Source organism: Stomoxys calcitrans, chromosome 5 (genome assembly GCF_963082655.1).
Source record: "Stomoxys calcitrans chromosome 5, idStoCalc2.1, whole genome shotgun sequence".
NCBI lineage: Eukaryota > Metazoa > Arthropoda > Insecta > Diptera > Muscidae > Stomoxys > Stomoxys calcitrans.
The window spans coordinates 88125904-88149618 of NC_081556.1; the positions used below are offsets into that span (position 1 = coordinate 88125904).

The following is a 23715-nucleotide window of genomic DNA, read 5'->3' on the forward strand; positions in this document are numbered from 1 at the left end:
TATGGCTCCCATATATTTGAAAAAGTTATTCAAAGAATTTGACAAATGCGAGAATTGACAATATATAAGTTACGATCCGGTTGAACACAGCACGCTTTTATTCTTTGGTTCTTATTCCTTTAAGGATTTGTCTCGCTTTGCGGTTGTGAATATTCGTAAATTGTAGGGGTATTTAAAGCGATATGGCTGTTCCAACAATCGAAACTAGAAGACAGCGTTCTTTTTTTGCAGCCTCCCACTGAAACCTAACCTAACTGTATGTCCAATAGATCATTGGATGTATTACATCCTGTAAATAATTTTAAATATAATCTAGCTCAACCCCTATAACATTATCAGAGGATTTGAGAACTTCAAATCATTAAGTTTCATAGCAAAATGACTTATGTCATAATTTATAAAGCTATTAGTGCTCTTTCATGCATTCAACGTATACTTGTATCTTCGCCAATCTAAGCTTAGTTTGACAGCATACAGAATATTTCACTTAATGCCTCCAAAAAAGGCAACTACATACATACATGACCCCTTCCCGGGTTCGCGTATATCGCATAGCTGCTATTGATAAGCGTAAATTCTATCTAATTTATCAATTAAAATCAGCTATAAATCATAATTGCTTGCTATAATAAAGATAAGCTAATCTCCAGAGGAGTGAGTGAGTCAGTAAGTAGGTGACTGAATGGTGTATTTTGGGAATAGCCCATTACCAATTAGTTGCAGGCCACATTCGCTGACAGAAGGATCAGCACCCATCAAAGTTATTTCCCACTACAATTGCAGCGTTTCGAGTGAAGTATGATTAAGAGGAAAACATTCAATCTCAGCCAAGACGATGCCAAATCAAAACCATCGGAAAAACTATATCAACCAAAAAAGTGCCGGTAAGAAATACCCCTCGAAAATCGAGAAGGAGAGGATGGGATCCTTAATTGTTTTCTTTTTTGATTTTTAATTGTAGAATTTTTTCCAGATGGTGTAAATACGTAGTGATTCCTTTGTTGATAGGCTTTATTCTTCTGTTAATTTTGGTGAATGTTGATTTCACGGGAAATGCATACAAGAAAACAATTCTGGTATTGAACAATAACTCAATTGTCATTGGTGACAAAGAAAGGTAAGCCTTATTTTAAAAACTAAAAAAAAAAACACAATAGGAGCAATTTTATACCGTACTATTAGCCTGTTTGTTGGCATGTACAGCCGATTACGTAATTGTATGAAAAATGCATATTTTGCCTATGAACATTCCACTAAGGAACAGGGGCAAACTTCTCACATATCAATGAGTGCAGTCCAATTCAAGTTTTAAGCTCAATGATAAGGGGCTTCCTTTTTATAGCCGAGTCCGATCGGCGTGTCGCAGTGTGACACATCTTTGGAGAGAAGTTTTAAATGGCTTAGTACCTCACAAATGTTGCCAGCATTAGGAGGGGAAAACCACCGTTGAGAATTTTTTTCTGATGGTCTCGCCAGGATTCGAACCCAGGCGTTCAGCGTCATAGGCGGACATGGTAACCTCTGCGCTACGGTGGCCTCCAATTGTATGTTTTTTTTTTATAAGCAAGAAGTTAGCCTTATGGGTTAATAAACTCCATTTTAAAGCAGAGTAAGAATGGAAAGACTTCGAGCGGCCCTTCGTCTAAAAACGTTTTTCTAAGCTGAGAGCGAAACTTCTGGAAACGTTTTAAAAATGTTAATATAATTGGAATCTTCCCTAGGAGCAAGCAGACACATTGCGAGATCGGTTAATTTGGTTACTACTTTAAGATATGAGTCTATATCTGTCTTAACTATACCCACCACCATAGGATGGGGATATACTAATCTAGTTATTCCGTTTTAAACACCTTGAAATATTCCTCTAAGACCGCATAAATTATATATATTCTTGATCGTCTCGACGTTCTGTGTCGATCTAGCCAAGTCCGTCCGTCCGTCAGTCTGTCGAAATCACCATAGCGGTCGTAGAGCTAGCCGCTTGAAACTTTGCACAGATACCTCTTATTGATGTAGGTCATTGGGGACTGCAGATGGGCCATTTCGGTTCAGATTTAGATATAGCTCCGATCTCCAGATTTGACTTCTTAAGCCCCCTGAAAGCGGAATTTTTTCCGATTTGGTCAAAATTTTACTGTGCCTTGTTTGGTCTAAATCGGTCTATAAGCTGATGTAGCTCCCATATAAACCGAACTACTGATTTGACTTTCTGAGCCCTTACAAGCCGCAATTTTTTCCGATTTGTCAGAAATTTTGCATGAGGTATTCTGTTATGACTTTCAACAACTGTGCCAAGTACAACAAAGGATATCAGATTCGTTTTCTACTCTCAAATACCTTTATTTGAGTCCCACATTGACGTGGTCGGTAAATATGCTCTAATATCATTTAATTGAACTCCATATTCACATTGGCCTCAAAATTGGATATCAAATTTGTTTTCTATTCTCAAATACCTTTCATTTAACCACTTATTGCAAAAGTCAGAAAATATGTCCGGTCCCATAGCCCAGGGCCCTAAAAACTATCAATATCGAAATCCACTCCCTTTAATGCCCAAATTGGGAGGGCTAGCCAATCTGTCTCATTTGGGGGTTGTTATGGGGATCCACTCCCTTTAATGCCCAAATTGTCAGAGCGAGCAAATCTGTCTCATTTGGGGGTTGTTATGGGGGTGGGACGTCCCCTAGGCAGTTGATCGCGAATTTTAATTCGTGGTCTACACCCAAATGCCTTTCATTTGAGCCTCATATTTCCAAAGTCGGCAAACATGAGCAGTTTGGAGAGTGTTTGGGGGATGCCCCCCAGACCGTTCAGTGACTTGGCCCTGAAATATATATATATATATAGATTCGTGCTTTACTCTAAAATATCTCTTATTACAGCCCCATATTGGAATGGTCAGCAATATGGGTGGCGTTATGGGGGGTGGGGTGACCCCATAGACTATTTTTCCCGAATTTTGATATCAGATTCCTGCTTTACTTCCAAAGACCTTTTATTTGGTCCCCATATTGCTAGGGCCGTAAATTTTTCCTCTTTTGAGGGTGTTTTTGGGAGGGGCGGCCTACAAACACTTGGCCCCACATTTGGGTATCAGATTCGTATTCTACACTCAAATACTTTTTATCTAAGCCCCATATTGGCATGGTCAGTAAGAAAGTCCTGTTTGGGGGATGTTTTGGGGAAGAAGTGGACCCATAGAAACTTGGTCCCACATTTGGATATCAGATTCATATACTACTCGCAAATGCCTTTCATTTGAGTCCCATATTGCCATGGTCGGTAAATATGTCCGATTTAGCGGTGATTTGGGGGTTGGGGTGATCCCCCTAACACTTGGTCCCAAAATTGGATATCAGATACATTTTCTTATCCTAAATACCTTTCATTTGAGTCCCATATTGTCGTAATTGGTGTAAATATATATTTGGTAGGTTTTAGGGTGGGGCGGCCCCCCTAAGTATCCCATCCGAAATCTGGATACCAAATTTTTATTTTTGGGATACTAGAAGAGAGCACACAAAATTTAAATCGCACCACCCATCACGGAGATCTCGCGTTTCTAAATATTAGGGTAAGGGGAAGAGTCCAGCCCCCCTTACAAATTTGCAGATTTTGCCCATGAACATTCCACTAAGAAACAGGGGCAAACTTCTCACATCTCAATGAGTGCAGTCCGATTCAAGTTTAAGCTCAATGATAAGGGGCCTCCTTTTTATAGCCGAGTCCGAACGGCGTGCCGCAGTGCGACACCTCTTTGGAGAGAAGTTTTACATTGCATATTACCTAACAAATGTTGCCAGAATAAGGAGTGGAAAACCATCGCTGACAATTTTTTTCTGATAGTCTCGCCAGGATTCGAACCCAGGTGTGCAGCGTCATAGGCGGCTATGCTAACCTCTGTGGCCTCTACCACTGTACAAACTACAGGTCGCAATTTTCAACCGATCGTCTTCAAATTTGGTATGTACATGTTTCTCGGCCTAGAGACGAAGCCTATCGAAATTGGAAAAAATCGGTTCAGATTTGGATATAGTTCCCATATATATGTTCGTCCGATTTGCAGTAATAATGTGGTCATTTGTTTACCGATTCTCGCGAAATGCAGGAGGAATTTTGTTATGATTTTCGACATAACTGGTGAATTTCATAGAAATCGGTTCAGATTTAGATATAGCTCCCAGATATATGATCGTCCGATTTGCAGTAATAATGCAACATAATGGTCACTTATTAAGCAATTCTCTCAAAATTTGGCAAGAAGGATTTTCTTATAACTCTCGATGTTACTGGTAAATTTTGTAGAAATCGATTAAGATTTATGTTCGTCCGATTTGGAGTGATACAGCAATAAAATGGTCATTTGTTAACCGATTCTCTCGAAATTTGGCAGGCTGGTGAATTTCATAAAAATCGCTTCAGATTTAGATATAGCTCTCATAATTAGTATTTGACAGATCACGTGGGATTTCAGACATGGTGTCAAAGAGAAAGATGCTCAGTATGCTTTGACATTTCATCATGAATAGACTTACTAACGAGCAACGCTTGCAAATCATTGAATTTTATTACCAAAATCAGTGTTCGGTTCGAAATGTGTAAGTCTATTCATGATGAAATGTCAAAGCATACTGAGCATCTTTCTCTTTGACACCATGTCTGCAATCCCACGTGATCTGTCAAATACTAATGCATGAAAATCCTAACCTCAAAAAAATCACCCTTTATATATATTGGGTTGCCCAAAAAGTAATTGCGGATTTTTTAAAAGAAAGTAAATGCATTTTTAATAAAACTTAGAATGAACATTAATCAAATATACTTTTTTTACACTTTTTTTTTCAAAAGCAAGCTAAATGTAACAGCTGATAACTGACAGAAGAAAGAATGCAATTACAGAGTCACAAGCTGTGAACAAATTTGTCAACGCCGACTATATGAAAAATCCGCAATTACTTTTTGGGCAACCCAATATATATATATATATATATATATATATATATATATATATATATATTTCATATATTTCACTTCTAGTTATATGTAAGATAGGGTCTTAGACGAAAATTTCGAGGTGTTACAAACGGTAGTCATTCCGTTATTAGTATACCCCCATCCTATGGTGGTGGGTATAAAAATGTGTTAAGTTCGGCTGTGCCGAACTTTAAATATCCACCACCATGGATAAATTTACCATCCTGTTTTATAACAACTCCACTACTATATCCATAGTAATATTCAAATGGGGGCTGGTCTGGATCAAATTTGATTCAGGTCCCGAGAACTCTTATTGAAGTCAGAGTTTCAGCGAAATCGGGCAACAAATCCAATTTTTATGGGATGAAGACCCTAAATAGGAGAAAAATTTGGTCCATCCATCTCTGAAGTATTTCGGATATACCGCAAAATATGGTCTCGTATTTGGTTTGACCAATATCAAAAAGGTCCAAAAATGTTGGCCTGGGAACTCGTAATTTTTTTGGGAGTTTGCTCTACTGACCTTATAGCTTCACCCTTAGTTGGATTTTGCATCCCCTAGACCAATAAAACACAGCGTTATTGCTTCTCTTCAAAGTTCTATGTTTTTGCCGGAGGATGATGGATGCATGGAGCAGCTACTTCAAGGGTCTGCAATGAAATAAAAACAGATGTTGTTCAGGCAATAATTGTTTGATAGCTTAGACAAAATGTTGATGGCTTTTCCAAAACATTCAGGAATTTTGATTTTTATTTCAGGCAAATGAGGTCTTCATACGGCATAGACTGTTTCGCCAGTGATGATAATTGTGCACTAGAGTGCCAAGGTGGAAATACCAATAACCTATATAAACAGCTGGATCCACTCTATGCGTTATGCGGGAATGACTTGGAGTTGATTCTTAAAAATTGTAATTTTCCTGCAGGCGCTATGAAATCCAACTTTTTGCAAGGAAACTTTAGTTTAAAAACTTTGGCCATAATTGATTGCAATCTTGGGAGTATAAAAGAAGGCGCATTTCAACAAAATTCAGTGGCAAATTTGAAAACATTGCAGCTGATAAACACCCAACTCTCGACGTTTACCATAACAACTTTTAAGGGATTGGAGGCTTTGGAAACGTTTAATATGACAAATATCAACAACTTTGAATTGGCTCAATATGAGGAAGAGTGTCTACAACCCTTCGCCATCTCAATAAAGACTTTACGCATCGTACAAAAATCCCAACAAATGGTTCAAGCTGTTGACCCCGCGCATTGGTTAAAGGGTGAGGATATGAAAAATTTACAATTTGTCGATTTTCGGGATAACTACTTTGGGAACATTCTAACCAATAGAACATTTGCCACCTTGGTGCGAGTGGTAACCTTGAGTTTGGCTAATTGTAGTCTAATTCACTTGCCTTCGGCTATTTTCGATGCCATGTTGGGTACTTTAGAAAGTTTGGACCTCAGTCAGAATCAATTGACAACATTGGACTCGCAGCTATTGGTCAAATTGAACGGCCTTAATAGCTTGGCCTTGGGGAAAAGCTATTGGGATTGTAGTTGCTCCAACTGGGATATATTAAAGGAATTGCGGGAAAACCTGGTCAACATTGTTATCGATAAGACTGAGGTAAAATGTGTTGCACCCCCTGAACTCAACGATGAAAGTGTCTTTAGTGCCGAATTGGATTGTGAGGAGAAGGAGACAAGCACTGAAACTACGACCAATGAAACTTACCCGACAACGGTTGGAAACAGCACACCATCAACCGGTGAGACAACAAGTGATGCAACGTATGAAACCACAGAGAGCTGGCCAACAGCTGCTCCAACACAGGCTAGTACTGAAAGTACAAAGACCACTGGTTCAAGTACCATGGAGACAAGGACTACCGAAACTACAACTACCAGGACTTCCACTTGGACTACCACCACCCAGACTTCCACGGTCGTTCCTCTTCCGCCCACAATTGCCCCGCCAATTGTCATTTGCTGCCTAGACCCCATCAGACAGATAACCATGAGCATTGCCCTCATCAGTTCACAAGTTCAATTCACCATCTTACCCAGTACGGCAACAAGTGTTTGGATTAAAGTACCTCAGCAATCAATCACATTCGATCTTATCTATTTCCATAACTACTCTCAAGTAGTCGAGATGGCCCAGGGCTCTACGGTAGCTGTTTATGAACGCTCTGGCTACACCATGCATGTAGCAGACCTCCAGCCTGGTATGGCCTATGTCTTCTGTCTCCTGACCAAAGGCCATAAAGAGGTTACACCCTTCGATTGTAAAAGCTATTATGTTTATCCCCCTGAGCCAGAGCCTTGGGTCCTGGACGAGGATCAACATTGGATTATTGCACTGGTCGTTTTGGCCATATGTCTATGTCTTCTAATGGGAATCATAGTGGTGTTCATTGTTTTGCGTTTTAGAAAACGTCGAGCAGCCAAGAAGCAATTGTTGAAATTGCCCCATCCCAGCAGAACTTCACGGTAAGTGTTTTTGTCTCTCTGGCCTATGGAGCATTAGAAAAAAATACTTCTTTTTAGTTCTAATCCTAGAAATGTGAGTGTTTCTGAAATTCCTCTTACAAATCGGCAAATACGTGAGGCTCAACGGTCCTTGGCCTCCACAGATTATATACGGCCCCAAAGAGCCAGTCAATTTCTATGTCAGGATCATTATGAGGAAATGGACTATTGAATCAATGGAATTAGTGATAAGCGCCCGAAAACGACTGTGGCTATAATATAAATTCTAATCAGTAACATTAATATTGTTGTAAAAGTAAAATAATAAACATTTTTATTTAAATTGCAGGTATTTTTAGTGTCTTGCCTTATATATAAAGCTAGCTGACCCGGGCACCTGGTGGTCTCCCAGATACTTGGTCCTGAAAAAATATCAGCATCGTGCTCTTCTCTCAAATTGATCTCAAATTGCGTAGGTTGGTCTGGAATGAAACATAGGCTAAATAGGGGAGGGGAGGCGGACCCTCCCCTTAACCCAAAAGTACTACCCAAAAATAAAAGTAGACTGATTAGGACAATATGGGATTCAAATAAAAGGTATTAAAGAGTAGAGTGCGAATTTCCAGGGGGCCGCCCCATCCCCAAAACCCCTCAAAATAGGTTTATTTGGCAATCATTACAATATGGGACTCAAATGAAAGACATTCGGGAGTAGAATACGAATATGGTGAGGAAGTAGGAATAGGCTTTATAATTTATTGATAACGAAAAGGGGGGGACCCTCCAACTTTACCCCAAAAATACCGCCCAAAATCAAAAGTGGACCGACAAGGACAATATGGGTATCAAATGAAAAGTATGCGGGAGTGGATAACGAACCTGGCATTAAAAATTCATGTCGAAGTACAGGGGGCACCCCACCCCCACAAAAACGCCCAAAATAGACACATTAGCCAATCACGAATATATAGGTTTGGTTTGTTCCGTATAGACAGAAAAATTGCAGATCCGATTTTCTCGAAATGTTCTCATATTGTGTAGGTTGGTCTGGAAGGAAACATAGGCTATATAATTTGTCGGTATGGGAAGGGGGACGGACCCTCCCCCTTATGTCAAACACACAATCCAAAATCAAAAGTGGTCTGATTGGGACAATATAGGTATCAAATGCAAGGTATTGGAGAGCATAATACGAATGTGGTATTCAAATTTGAGTGTATGTACCATCGGGCCGCCCCAACCCCAAAACTCTCCCAAACAGATATATTGGACCGTCAGTTCAATATGGGGCTCAAATAAAAGGTATTCGGAAGTAGATTTCGAATCTGGCATACGAAATTAGATCGAAGTATAGAGGGTCACACTACCCTTCAAAAACGCCATTAGACCTATTATGACTATATGGTCAAATGGGTTATTTGACCAATTATGGCAACATGGGACTCAAATGAAAGGTATTTGAGAGTAGAAAACGAATTTGATATCCAGTTTTGGAGCCAAGTGTTTTGGGGTATGCCCTAAAGCACGCCCTAAACTAAACTTCATTTCCTTTGGGAATAAAGAACGAATTTGATATATATTTTCAGTGCAAAGTGCCGGTGGCCGCCCCAGCCCCAAAACACCCTTCAAATGGTTCATATTTACCGGCCATGGTAATATGGGGCTGAAATTAAAGGGATTTGGAAGTGCAGCATGAATTTGATATCCATATTTGAGTCGAAATGTCTGAGGTGCCATCCTTCTCCAAATGACAACATTACCCTAAGAAAGGACATTACCATCAGGAACCGAGAAGGGGCAAATTTTCACACATCTATGAGTGCTTTCCGATTTCAAGTTCAAACTCAAAGATAAGGGATCTTTTTTATAGCCGAAAAAATTTTTTAAATGACCATGCATGGCTTTGTACCTCGCAAATGTCGCCAACATTAAGGGGGGATAAACACCACTTTGTACGATGTTCTAGCCAGGATTCGAACGTGTTCAGCTGAAATTTTGCACAAATTATTTTTTTGTTCATAAACAGTTCGAAGTTCGAACGGGGCTATATCGAACTATATCTCGATATAGCCCGCATATAAATCGATCCGAAATTTGGGACAGTAACAGACAGTGTCCCTGAAATTTGGGACAGTAAGTTATGTTACGCCACTCGACATTCTTCTGCTATTTGGCCTAGATCGTTCCAGATTTGGATTTAGCTGCCTATAGACCGATGAGCCAATTTAGGGTCTAAGGCCCATAAAAGGCGCATTTATTGTCCGATTTTGCTGAAATTTGAGACAGTAAGTTGTGTTACGCCCTCCGACATCTATCTACAATGTGGCCCTGATCGGTCAAGATTGGGATATAGCTGCCATATAGACCGATCCGCCGATTTAGGGTCTTAGGCCCATAAAAGCCACATTTATTATCCGATTTTGCTAAAATTTGGGGTAGTGAGTTAAGCCCCTCGACGTACATCTGAAAAATAGCACAGATTGGTCCAGATTTCGATATAGCTGCCATATAGACCGATCTCTCGATTTAAGGTTTTGGGCCCATAAAAGGCGCATTTATTATCATATGTCTCCGAAATTTGGGGCAGTAAGTTATGTTAAGCCCCTCGACATACTTCTGCAAAATCACACAGATCGATCCAGATTTGGATATGGCTGCCATATAGACCGATCTTTCGATTTAAGGTTTTGTGCCCATTAAAGGCGCATTTATTGTCCGATGTCGCCGAAATTTGGGACAGTGCGTTGTGTTCGGGACTTCGACATGTTTCTTTAATTTGACTCAGATCGGTCCATATTTGGATATAGCTGCCATATAGACTGTTCGCTCGATTTAAGGTTTTGGGGCCATATAAGGCGCATGTATTGTCCGATTTCGCCGAAATTTGGGACAGTGAGTTGTGTTAGGTTCCTCGACATTTATAATCCGATTTCACTGAAATTTGACACAGTGACTTTTGTTAGGCTTTTCGACATCTGTGTCGTATATGGTTCAGATCTGTTAATTGTATGACTTGTATTTATAAGTTTTTGGTCCAAATCGGAACATATTTCGACATAGCTGCTGTGGGGCAAAAGGTATATATTTTTCACCGGATTTTGATGAAAGGTGGTTTACATATATACCCGAGGTGGTGGGTATCCAAAGTTCGGCCTGGCCGAACTTAAAGCCTTTATACTTGTTTAGTCAATCTGTTCGTAACTCCTCGAAATATTCGTCTCAGACCTCATAACATGACATTTTATGTCGATCTAGCCAAGTCCGTCCGTCTGTCCGTCCGTCCATCCGTCTGTCTGTCGAAAGCACCCTAACTTTCGAGTAAAGAGTAAAGCTAGCCGCTTGAAATATTTCACAAATACTTCTTATAACTGTGGGTCGGTTGGTATTGAAAATGGGCTATATCGGTCCATGTTTTGATATGGCTGCCATATAAACCGATTTTGGATCTTGACTTCTTGAGCCACTACAGGGAGCAGTTTTCATTCGATTTGGCTGAAATTTTGCATGAGGTGTTTTGTTATGATTTCCATCAACTGTGCTAACTATGGTTGAAATCGGTCTATAACCTGATATAGCTGTCATATAAACCGATCTGGGGTCTTGACTTCTCGAGACTTTAGAGAGCGCAAATCCAATCCGTTGTCGCTGAAATTTTACAGAACGTGTTTTGTTATGACTTTTAACAACTGTGCAAAGTATGGTTCAAATCGGTCCATAACCTAAAATTCGGCCCGGCCGAACTTAGCACGCTTTTACTTGTTCTCCATCACACGCCCCTAAAACTTCCTACTAACATTACGAAAATAATTTTACTACATAAAAAATTTTTGCATTGTGTTTTATTTCTTGTACACAAATTTGTTATATATCCACCGCTTCATAGTGGTTAATTCCCTGATAGATATCTTCATTTTCGGCGGTTAAAACGCCATCGCATTTCCTTGATGTACATTGGTGAGCACATCGTTTCCCTTGAGTGCTCCTGTTATGGTCGTAGATTACCGCATATATATTCGATGTATTGCAAGTATCCCTTCCCCTTTCATGGCCAAGGCAAGGGGAATGCTCCTTGCACCTATTGGTGCTGGAAACATGGCATTTTGTTCTCATTGCGCAATATGGCGTTGAAGGGATTTCCTGATATAGATTTGGCGCTGAGGGAGCACTTTCTTTTGGCGGCATATGAATTGAGTCATATACGGCACCTTGGCTTCTATGACAGACATTGGGGGGAGCAGCAGGACTTAGGTAGGTGCTTCTATAATTCATAGTAGACCTGAGAATGGAACTAAAATTGGGAGAGAACAGAGGAAAAAATTCGAACATTTCTACATACCTTGAAAGTCTTGCAGACAAAGGTGGTTTATTGTAGGCTTCATCTATTTCTGCCTTTTTGGATAGCCTTCTGTATGTTGTGCAATAAACCAGAACCATGCCCAGAATAAAACAAAAAGTAAACAACATAGCCACTGTGATTATAAACCAGCCCATATTCTTTTGAGATAGCCAAATTTTCTTGGGCATTAAGGTGGTATGCGCTGTACAATCGAATGGCGAAACAGTGGTTTCCTTGGTTGTCAAAATACAAAAGACATAGGCTTTGCCCGATTCAAGGTTATTTATGATCAACTCCGAATTATTGTCCAAGGATATGTTTGTGTAATGGCTAATGGATGTATAAAAGATTAGGCGTAACTTATCCCCATGTTGTTGGATTTTAATGGCCACACTGCTATCCGATAAAGTGGTAATCTCCAAGTACGCATTTCGGTATTTCATTGCGAAACTGGTACAAGTTGGACTGGAGTTAGCGGAACATTCAATTAGATCGTCTTCCGTTTCCGCAATAATTGTGGTAGTGGTTATGTTGTCCTCTTCTTCGGGTGTAGTTAACGTAGTAGTTAACGTAGTAGTTAACGTTGTGGTGTCTTCTGTAGGAGTTGTTGAGGGGTTATCCGTGCTGGTTGTGGTGATAGTGGTCGTTGGTTCGCAATCCAATTTTATTTCCAACATGCTTTCCCCCTGAACTTCTTCAGGAGTGTGGCAAATGAAATCTTCCGCCTCCCACTCGCTGGAATACTTTGCTCCTTGCAGATGCCCCATCATATCTTTATTGGAACAATTACAAATCCAGTGATTATCTGCCATGGAGAGTTTAATGTTTTCCTCTTTCACATATTCCAGAAATCCAATGTCCAAAGTTGTCAAAAGGTTGTGGCTTAAATTTACAACTTCTAAATTGTCTAAGGACTCAAAATAAGTTTGATCCACTCTTGTTAGAGAACAATTTTGCAAGATAAGCTCTTTTAGCCCCGAGAGATTAACAAAGGTGTCCTCATTCAGTATATTCAAAAAATTGTTATTACTCAAGTCCATATAGACTAGAGAAAGGAAATCCGTTCCTTGCCACCATTCCCAAGGATTGTTAATAACACGCGCATCTGCCATTTGAGTTATTGTGGCATTCTTTAAAGTTTTCGCCAATGGCTTCAAAAATTGATTGCCCACAAACCGAAGGCTATCGTCTAAGGGTTGTTGCGAGAACCGAAACTGTATCAACGTGGTAAGACCCTCGAATGTTCCGGGATTCAGTGCTGCCAGTTTGTTATCTATCAACTCTAGGCGTTGCAAATTCTGCACATGCTCCTTTTTGAAGGCGCCAACTTTGATGGTGACCAAATTACATTTGACTATGTGCAACTCCTTGAGACTATATTCCCCGACAAAAAATGTGGTCGACAAAGTACCACCATAAAAATTACATTCGCTTAGATGTAAGATCAGATCTTGGTATTGGCAAATTTTTTGCAGAGCTTCCAACTCATCGTGAAGGTAGCCTAAACTGCCATTTGTACAAATAAGGCTGCAATTTGTTACATGCTCTTGGCATTTGATGGCCCCCAAATATTGGCGTTTTACTCTAAGGTGGCTCATATCTTCAGTAGGAAAGGTTTCCAACATATCGCTGGTATTATTGAGCTGCTTCTTATTGGATTTAGTTCTTCGTTGATGAAATGCAATTTTTTGAGTTAGGTCCACGGTGGGCGCCAATGTGGTTTGATTGGAGTTTTCCAAGAATTTTGCGTTGAGCTCATTTTCATGCCATTTTATATGTGTGGCATGTTTGTAGTTTGATGTCAGAGGTATTTTAAATTCATTTGCTAGTTTATTTTTAACACTTGTACTTTGAGGATTAGCGATGTTTCTCAATGTCGTATAACTGAATTTGTTGTTATTTTTTTCAAAAGTGTCCTTTAAATTGGCTAATGTAACATCGGTAGATGTGGGATCGGAAATTAATTTCCTTTCGTTGGGTGTCACCTCAAAAACATGTGGAGTAGCTTGTTTTCTTAATGATGTTGCTTTCTTGGATATTTTGCGGTTTAGCAACGATGGATTTGTATGAGTGAAAATCGTGCCAGATGTTGCCTTCAAATTGGGCACCACTTGTTCAATGCGCTTTGTTTCAGCCAACTCTAATGATTTTTGAAACATGACCTTCTTATGAGGAGAAATTTCTTTTGTACCTATACCGGTCTTCAAATCTTCTGTGTTTTCCATACCAGCCTTTCTGTAGTTCATCAAGGACTCTGATCCTTTCAATGGTATCTTAGCATCCTTATGCACGTTACTGCCGCTTTCAAAATGTTGCATTTTTGACCTAAGAGATTGAAATGAATGGGAATTTTCTATAGTCCGTATATTAGGGATGTTGGTATTGGTGTTTGGTATCTCGGGCATGGGAATTTTTTGATTTATTGACGTAGTTTCTGAAGAACCTTCCATAGTTGTCTTTAATGTTGCTGCCTTTGCATTTTTTTCAAATTTAACATTGATTAAAATGCACGTCAAAATAAATGCAATTATGCCCGGTATCAAAATGTATTTCAAATATCTATAAAATAAAAAAGATAATTATTTTCAATTATTTTTTATCTTATATATAACAAGTAAAAGCGTGCTAAGTTCGGCCGGGCCGAATCTTATATACCCTCCACCATGGATCGCATTTGTCGAGTTCTTTTCGCGGCATCTCTTCTTAGGCAAAAAAGGATATAAGAAAAGAGTTGCTCTGCTATTAAAACGATATCAAGATATGGTCCGGTTCGGACCACAATTAAATTATATGTTGGAGACCTGTGTAAAATTTCAGCCAATTCGTATAAGAATTGCGCCCATTGGGGCTCACGAAGTAAAATAGAGAGAACGATTTATATGGGATCTGTATCGGGCTATAGACCGATTCAGACCATAATAAACACGTTTGTTGATGGTCATGAGAGGATCCGTCGTACAAAATTTCAGGCATATCGGTAATAATAATTGCGACTTCTAGGGGTCAAGAAGTCAAGATCCCAGATCGGTTTATATGGCAGCTATATCAGGTTATCGACCGATTTCAACCATACTTGGCACAGTTGTTGGATATCATAACGAAATACTTCGTGCAAGAATTCATTTAAATCGGATAAGAATTGTGCCCTCTAGAGGCTCAAGAAGTCAAGACCCAAGATCGGTTTATATGGCAGCTATATCAGGTTATGTACCGATTTAAACCATACTTGGCACAGTTGTTGGGTATCATAACAAAACACGTCGTGCGAAATTCCATTCCATTCGAATAAGAATTGCGCCCTCTAGAGGCTCAAGAAGTCAAGACCCAAGATCGGTTTATATGGCAGCTATATCAGGTTATGAACCGATTTGAACCATACTTGGCACAATTGTTGGATATCATAACAAAACACGTCGTGCACAATTTCATTCTGATCGGATAAGAATTGTGCACGCTAGAGGCTCAAGAAGTCAAGACCCAAGATCGGTTTATATGGCAGCTATATCAGGTTATGGGCCGATTTGAACTATACTTGGTACAGTTGTTGGATATCATAACAAAACACGTAGTGAAAAATTTCATTCCTATCGGATAAGAATTGCGCACTCTAGAGGTTCAAGAAGTCAAGACCCAAGATCGGTTTATATGGCAGCTATATCAGGTTATGAACCGATTTGAACCATAATTGGCACAGTTATTGGATATAATAACAAAACACGACGTGCAAAATTTCATTCTGATCGGGTAAGAATTGCGCACGCTAGAGGCTCAAGAAGTCAAGACCCAATATCGGTTTATATGGCAGCTATATCAGGTTATGGACCGATTTGAACTATACTTGGCTCAGTTGTTGGTTATCATAACAAAACACGTCGTGCAAAAATTCATTCCAATCGGATAAGAATTGCGCACTCTAGAGGCTCAAGAAGTCAAGACCCAAGATCGGTTTATATGGCAGCTATATCAAAACATGGACCGATATGGCCCATTTACAATACCAACCGACCTACACTAATAAGAAGTATTTGTGCAAAATTTCAAGCGGCTAGCTTTACTCCTTCGGAAGTTAGCGTGCTTTCGACAGACAGACGGACGGACGGACGGACGGACGGACAGACGGACGGACATGGCTAGATCGACATAAAATTTCACGACGATCAAGAATATATATACTTTATGGGGTCTCAGACGAATATTTCGAGTAGTTACAAACAGAATGACGAAATTAGTATACCCCCCATCTTATGGTGGAGGGTATAAAAATCAATTTGTGTATGTTTGTTTGTTTGTATGTTTGTGTGTTCCTTACCGAACCCTCCCCCTTACCCTTATTTTCGGAAACGCCAGATCTCGGAGATGGGTGGTGCGATTTAAGTGAAAATTTGTGTGCTCTCATATAGTACCCTAAAAATAAAAATTTGGTATCCAAATTTCGGATGGGGTACCTAGGGGGGCTGCCCCACCCTAAAACCTACCAAATATATATATTGACCAATTATGGCAATATGGGCCTCCAATGAAGGGTATTTAGGATTAGAAAACGTATCTGATATCTAATTGTCGGACCAAGTGCTAGGGGGACCACCCCAAGCCCCAAAACACTCCTAAATAGGACATATTTACCGACCATGGCAATATGGGACTCAAATTAAAGGTATTTGCGAGTAGAATACGAATATGATATACAAATGTCGCACCAAGTTTCTGGGGGTCCACCCCTTCCCCAAAACACCTCCCAAAGAGGACTTATTTACTGATCATGGGAATATGGGTGTATGGGTGAGTGTAGAATTAGAATCTGATGTCCAAATATGGGACCAAGTGTTTGGGGGGCCGCCTCTCACCAAGCACGACCATAGCAATATGGGGCTCAAATGAAAGGTCTTTGGGAGTAAAGCACGAATTTGATATCAATATTCGGAAAAAGTGTCTATGGGGCCACGCCACCCCCACAACACCAACCAAATAGTAAGTATTTTCTGACTATTGGAATATGAGGCTCAAATGAGAGGGTTTTTAAAGTGGAACACGAATCCGATATATATTTGCAAGGACAACTCACTGAGTGGCCGCCCATCCCCCAAAACACCCCCCAAGCCGGTCATGTTTGCCGACTATGGGATCTCCTCTACTCCAAAAACACCACTAAGTCAGACATCATGAGAATATTGGGCTGAAATGAAGTATTTAAAGAATTAAATTCGTAGACCAATAAAGATCATGTGGGATTCAGATAAAGGCACTTAGATTGTTAAACTGTTAGTCAAATTAGCATGGTATTTCATTAAAAGATCTTTAATTGTCGAAAATAAACATTCCAATGAGACTTTTGTTCCATATAAAGTAAAAGAAGGCGCAGCGGAGCGTGCCCGGGTCAGTTAATCTTATATATTGTGTATGTTTGTAGGTTTGTTTGTATGTTTGTGTGTTCCTTATAGACTCAGAAACGGCAGAACCGATTTTCTTGAAATCTTCACAGATGGTGCATAATGATCCCGTGGTGAAAATAGGGTACTACATTTTTTGATATCTGAGGGGGTGGGGGGGGGGGGAACCTCCCCCTTACCCTTATTTACGGAACCGCCAGATCTCCGAGATGGGTGGTGTGATTTAAGTTAAAATTTGAGTGCTCTCATATAATTCCCTAAAAATAAAAATTTGGTATCCAAATTTCGGATGGGGTACCTAGGGGGACAGCCCCAACCTAAAACCTACCAAATATATATTTAGACCAATAACGACAATATGGGACTCAAATGAAAGGTATTCAGGATAAGACAACGTATCTGATATCCAATTGTCGGACCAAGTGTTAGGGGGATCACCCCAAACCCCAAAACACCCTTAAAAATTGTCCATAAGCAGGTTAAGTTCGAAGATGGGCTATATCAGACTATATCTTGATATAGCCCCTATATAGACCGATCTCGCTATTTAAGGTCTTAGGCCCATCAAAGCCACATTTGTTATCCGATTTTGCCCAAATTTGGGACAGTGAGTTACTTTAGAGCCTTCGACACCCTCCTTCAATTTGGCCCAGATCGGTTCAGATTTAGATATAGACCGATCTCTCAATTTATGGTTTTTGGGCCCATATGTGACACAGTTGTTGGAAATCATAAAAAAACACTTTTTGCAAAATTTCATCTAAATCGGATAAGAATTGCTCTCTCTAGTGGCTCAAGAAGTCAAGATTTAAGATCGGTTTATATGGCAGCTATATCAAAACATGAACCGATTTGAACCATAGTTGGCATAGTTGTTAAAGGTCATAGCAAAACACCTAATGCAAAATTTAAGCCAAATCGGACAATAAGTGCGTCCTCTAGTGACTCAAGAAGTCGAGATCCAAGATCGGCAGCTATGTCAAAACATGGACCGATATGACCCATTTACAATCCCAACTGACCTACACCTATAGGAAGTATTTGTGCAAAATTTCAAGCGGCTAGCTTTACTCCCTGGAAATTTAGCGTGTTTTCGACTGACAGACAGACATGGCTAGATCGACATAAAAAGTCATGACGTATCAAGAATATATATACTTATGGGGTTTCAGAGGAACTTTCGAAAATAGTATACCTCCATCCTATGGTGGAGTGTATAAAAATGGTATGGCAGCCATGTAAAAACTTCTCCCCAAAGAGTTGTCGCACTACGGCACGCCGTTCGGACTCGTCTTAAAAAAGGAAGCCACTTATTATTGAGCTTAAAGTTGAAGCGGGCAGCACTCATTGATGTGTGACAAGTTTGTCCTAGTTTCAAAATGGAATATTCATGGGCAAATTTGCATTTGCAGAGCCATTTATATGCATACCGACTAAGAATTACTTTCTGATACAAACATGTCCTTCTTCCCATGTTTTCTTGTTATACTCTACACCCCTACTGTGGTACAGGGTATTGTAATTTAGGTTGGGTTAGGTTAGGTTGAAAAAGGCGCAGATATTAATCCGACCCATGCACTTATGGACATACACCTAAGCCAGTAATCGGCTTGTTGTGCGCTCTAAAAACTATAATGTAACCTCTAAAAAGAAATTTTTAAGTTAGGAATTCCGTGCTACTTACAAAATCTTTAATTGTTTTCAATACCACTCCCCTAAGTTGGTTCATGTTTGGTATTGTGTCTCTAACTAAGTGTCAGTATCTGTTAGACGCGAAAACCGGGGAATGACAAAGGAAATGCTCCAACGTCTCATCATCTTCCCCGCATGCCCTACACATGCTATTACTTGCCGCACAGATTTTACATAAGTGAACTCGTAGTCCTATGTGTCCCGCTATGATACCAATATCTATATTGACCTCCTTCTTGCTTCCTTTCAGTAATAGCCTCGTCTTCTCACGATCTGGATCCCTCATAGGATATTCGCCGTCCTACCGACCGTTTCACTGTTCCACAATGTTGCATGCGCTTTCGTCGTCCACTCTCTTAACTCGGACTGCGTCGACCCGAAAGGCTTCGGGTTAACCAAGTTTATTGACGGCAATCCTCTGGCTTTCACCGCCGAATCGTCTGCCCTTTCATTTCCCCTTACTCCGTTATGGCCAGGCACCCAAACAATGCGGATTTTGCCATCCTCAGAGAAGGCGTATCTCCTTCTTACACTGCAAGTCTGTTCCTGACCTTACCGTACTGGGTGTTATTGTCCTTATAGCAATTTTACTGTCGGTAATGATGTTCAGACTCGACATCCTCGCGTTAGCACCACACCACTTCATGCATTCCGTGATCGCCCGGATCTCCGCCTGAAGGGCCGTATTATGGTCAGGGAGTCTAAAACAGATCTCAGTCCCTGGATTCTCAATGTAGACCCCTGGCCCACTCTGTCCTCTAGCTTTGATCCATGGCAATACTAGGGTTTTTTCAATCCAAGACTGTGCCTCTGGCAGCAGTGCCTCGCACCCGACTTCAAGGTTCATCTCAGGTATCCGATCGGAAACCTCTTCCCTTCCTTCCAGGTTTCCTATCATCGCCTCTATTATACCGCGATGGTATGAGCTGCTCCCATCCTCAATCCCATCTCCCATCGCCTTAAGTCTCATAGCCGTAGTGGCTACCTCACACTTAATCTGTATGTCTATGGGTCGGTTATCTAGAATAGTCTCCAGTGCCCTAGTGGGCGTGGTCCTCATTGCTTTGCTATGTTCATGTTCTCTGAACCTTTTGCGTGGTCTTTATGTTGCTCTTTTTCTCCATAGCAGCCCACCAAACTACTGAGGCGTATGTAAGTATTGTTCTATTCACGCTCCTGTAGAGCCAGTGGACTATCCTAGGGTTCAGGCTCCATTTCAAGCCTACGGCCCGTCTACATAGTGCCCAACATCTGCGAGCTTTCTCAGTACGCTCCTGAATGTGACACTTCCAATTCAGTTATCTGTCCAAGATCACACCTATGTATTTAATCTTGTCAGATATCGAAATCGTTTTATTGAGGAACGTGGTGCGTTAAATTGGCCCACCTTCGTCTTCCTTGTGAACAGGCATATTTCAGTCTTCTCTTGGTTAACATTGAGATCTCTGGGTCTAGCCCAGTCCTATGCCATATGCAAGGCCCTTTCGGCCTTCTGCGTAGCTCGTTCGGATCCTTACCCCTTACAACTATTATAACATCGTCTGCGGGTTCAAATCCCTCCTCAGTCAGCATTCGTAATAGGTCATTTATGGTGGTCACTCATAGGAGTAGCGATAAAATGGCCCCCTGTGGCGTGCCCTCTGCCACTTTCTCCCTTATAGTTATACCATGGGGCACACAATTTATCCACCTGTTCCTTAGCATATTGTTTATCCAGTCTCTAAGGACCGGCTCCACCCGGTACTGGTCTAAGGATTGGATCAGTGTGTCGGTCCGCACATTGTTAAAAACCCCCTCTATGTCAATGCATACCGCCAGTGTGTACATTTTGGCATCGAACGATTCTTCTATTTTATGCACAACCTCGTGCAGGGCAGTCTCCACCGACCTTCGCTTGACATAGGCATGCTGTTTGTATTTGAGCAGCTCGCTGGATGTACTACTCATTATCATGGTGTCCACAATACGTTCCATGGTTTTGAGTAGAAAGGACGTAAGGCTTATGGGTCTGCAAGCTTTTGGTGTCGCATAACTTGCCTTGCCGGACTTGGGTATAAGCACCACCCTTACCTCCTGCCAGGCTTTCGGAGTATATGCAAGTCCTAGGCACGCTGTTAAAATTTTGGCCAGATGAGGCGCCAGATAGTCTGCTTCTGTCTGTAGTAACGCCGGAAATATTCCATCAGGTCCGGGTGACTTAAATGGTTTGATGTTCCTCAAGGATTCCTTCACCATAAATTCCGTAATTATAAACCTTCGATCAACGTCATTATTCCAAGATTCCGGTATCTCTGTGAGTCATTTCGTATCCCGTGGAAAATGGTTTTTATTAAAAGCCTCTATATGTTCTGCGTTGTCTCTGCTCTCACTCACAAGTCGTCTACTAAAGCGTCAGTTTGGACATGAGTTTTTGAGAGAAACTTTTTTATCTTGGCGGCGTAATTAACGCTTTCGACCTGTTTGCAGAAAAGCTTCCAGGAGGCACGTTTTCCCGCTCTGACAATCTTATTGTATTCCTTGAGCCGTGTGTAATACGCTTAGTGAATTAACAACGAAAAGGAAGAGAGATAGACCCATTGATAAGTATACCGATCGACTCAGAAGCACTTTCTGATTTGATTAAGCTACGTCCGTCTGTCTGTCGGTTGGTCTGTCTGTCCGTCTGTCTGTCCGTCTGTCTGTCTGTCTGTCCTTCTGTCTTTCTGTCTGTCTGTCTGTCCGTCTGTCCATGTTAATTTGTGTACAAACTACAGGTCGAAATTTTAATTCGATCGTCTTCCAATTTGGTATGTTTTTCGTCCTAGAGACGAATCCTATTGAAATTGGAAAAAATCGGTTCAGATTTGGATATAGCTCCCATATATATGTACGTCCGATTTGCAGCAATACTGAAATAAAATTGTCATTTATTAACCGATTCTCTCAAAATTTGGTAAGAAGGACTTTTTTATGACTTTCAATACTACGAGTGAATTTCATCGAAATTGGTTCAGATATAGACATAGCTTCCATATATATGTTCGTCCGATTTCCAGTAATATTTCTATAGAATGGTCATTTGTTAACCGATTGTCTTGAAATTTGTTGGGTAGAATTTTCTCATGACTCTCGACATTACTGGTGAATTTCATGGAAATCGGTTCAGATTTATATATAGCTGTGAAAGATGTATCTTTGATGTATATTTGCTCGAAATGTGATACGGATTGTTTAACAATCCATATGAAACATCCGGCGAGGTCCATCAAAATTGTTTCAGAATTAGACATAGCTCTCACTTTGTACCTATAGGGTAGGCTTAGGGTATTACAAAGTCGGCACTGCCTGACGGAGGATTTTAAAATCAAAAACATTTCTCTGATAATTTTTTGGGATTTTTTTTTCAAAAGCACTATTTTTTTCAACAATTTATAACACTCGTGTGACAATAGCTTTGGTTGCTGCAACGAAACTGTTCCTTTTTGTGTTTGTCATGTAAAAACTGATGTAAAATTTTCAAAATAGCAACGTTAACTCACGGGCACTGTCGGCTTTCGTACAATTTCTCAGTGCTTTGACACTTAAGAGACTTCTTCCGTTTAGATACATCGAAGGATTCGTGTTTCATTAACATTTTCTGGTTTTTGCTTTGATTCGGGGTAACTGCACTCTGATGTCCTGTGTGTGCGTTAGCTACCGTTTTGTTCTGAATTTGTTAAGGGACTGATTTGACAATGCTAAATCAATCATAGGGAATAATTTATTTCAATTGTATGTTATGCTAATTAAGAGATAGCCAAATATTGATTTTAATTAAATTATCTTATCGATGTGATATCAACGTAATTGTCATTCGAATAGCATGCTATGGCTCAATAGAAGTGGGTGTAGTGCAAAGGGTTGTAAAGTGTTTATCTTTTGCCGAAAACACGCTTAGGCTTTTATTGATATCTTTGACATTTTTGTTTGGGTTTTTGCAGATTAACAAACTAGAAAAGAGAGAACAGACAAGAATATTCCTGAGGCATTTAATTCTAATGAAGTAAAATTTTTTGGATTTTCCACATTCATAGTTAAATGCTCAATTAACCTCAAACTACATTTTGTCAGACAAATTTGCGTTACATAGGATATATTGCTGTTAACTAAGCTTGCCAGATTGTCGAGATTATCCCCACTTACTGTGGCTGTCCCGCCTCCCGACTATTGGGGAAAAATATGGGAATATCTCTACTTTTGGAGTCTTTATAAATATGATAACTCATTCTCAGGCATAGTTGTGCATTCAATTATGAATATTTGAAGCAATCAAGTAAGATTCATCTGTTCATCTGTTCATCCGTGTGTCTATCTGTTATCCGTCCGTCGTCCTGTCTGTTGGCTCTAAGAACATTATTGGTTTCACAAGTAATGCTATCCGATAACGAAGGTTAGAATGATGAGCTGTATAAGCTGCTTCTTCTGCTTCAGTGCCAAATATGGAACACATAGGTTAAACTTTCGATATTGTCCTCATATACACGGTTACCCTCTCGGAGCACAAAGTAAGAAATTTTTGTCGAAAACAATGTATTGTAATTTTTAAAATTTAGGAGGGAGGGGCTGGGATAAAACATTTCTGGGTGGTGCTTTGCCCACCTCCTTCTACGCTTATGGTTCTGTCTTAAGTTTAAACATCCAAATAATGGTCCAAGACCTGTAAAGTATATATTGTATATTCTGAATGGTTATGGTATATCAAGTGGATTAAAAGATGCCTGTCCGTCCGTCTGTTTGTCGAAAGCGCAGTTACTTTAAGGGTAAAGCTAGGCATTTGAAGTTTTGATGGACCACCTATTCTTAGTGTAATCTGGTTTGGTGTTTAAATGGCCCAAA

General features: G+C 40.2%; 2 protein-coding genes across 3 annotated transcripts in view; one reads left to right on the forward strand and one right to left on the reverse strand.

Moving 5' to 3' along the window:
* Nucleotides 1–798: 798 nt before the first annotated feature.
* The window catches only part of LOC106088749 (uncharacterized), a 31055-nt gene continuing 8138 nt past the window's right edge, over nt 799–23715 (forward strand). The window contains exons 1-3 of the mRNA XM_059369842.1: nt 799–884; nt 974–1117; nt 5740–7467. Of these exons, the coding sequence (XP_059225825.1) occupies nt 799–884; nt 974–1117; nt 5740–7467 (1958 nt within the window). The remainder of the gene's footprint in view (nt 885–973; nt 1118–5739; nt 7468–23715) is intronic.
* LOC106088751 (uncharacterized) overlaps nt 11269–23715 on the reverse strand; it is a 63260-nt gene continuing 50813 nt past the window's right edge. For both annotated transcript variants that reach the window (XM_013254419.2, XM_059369361.1), the window contains exons 2-3: nt 11783–14341; nt 11269–11722 (exon numbers count right to left, since the gene is read on the reverse strand). In XM_013254419.2, the coding sequence (XP_013109873.2) occupies nt 11308–11722; nt 11783–14232 (2865 nt within the window). In that variant the 5' untranslated portion in view covers nt 14233–14341 and the 3' untranslated portion in view covers nt 11269–11307. The remainder of the gene's footprint in view (nt 11723–11782; nt 14342–23715) is intronic.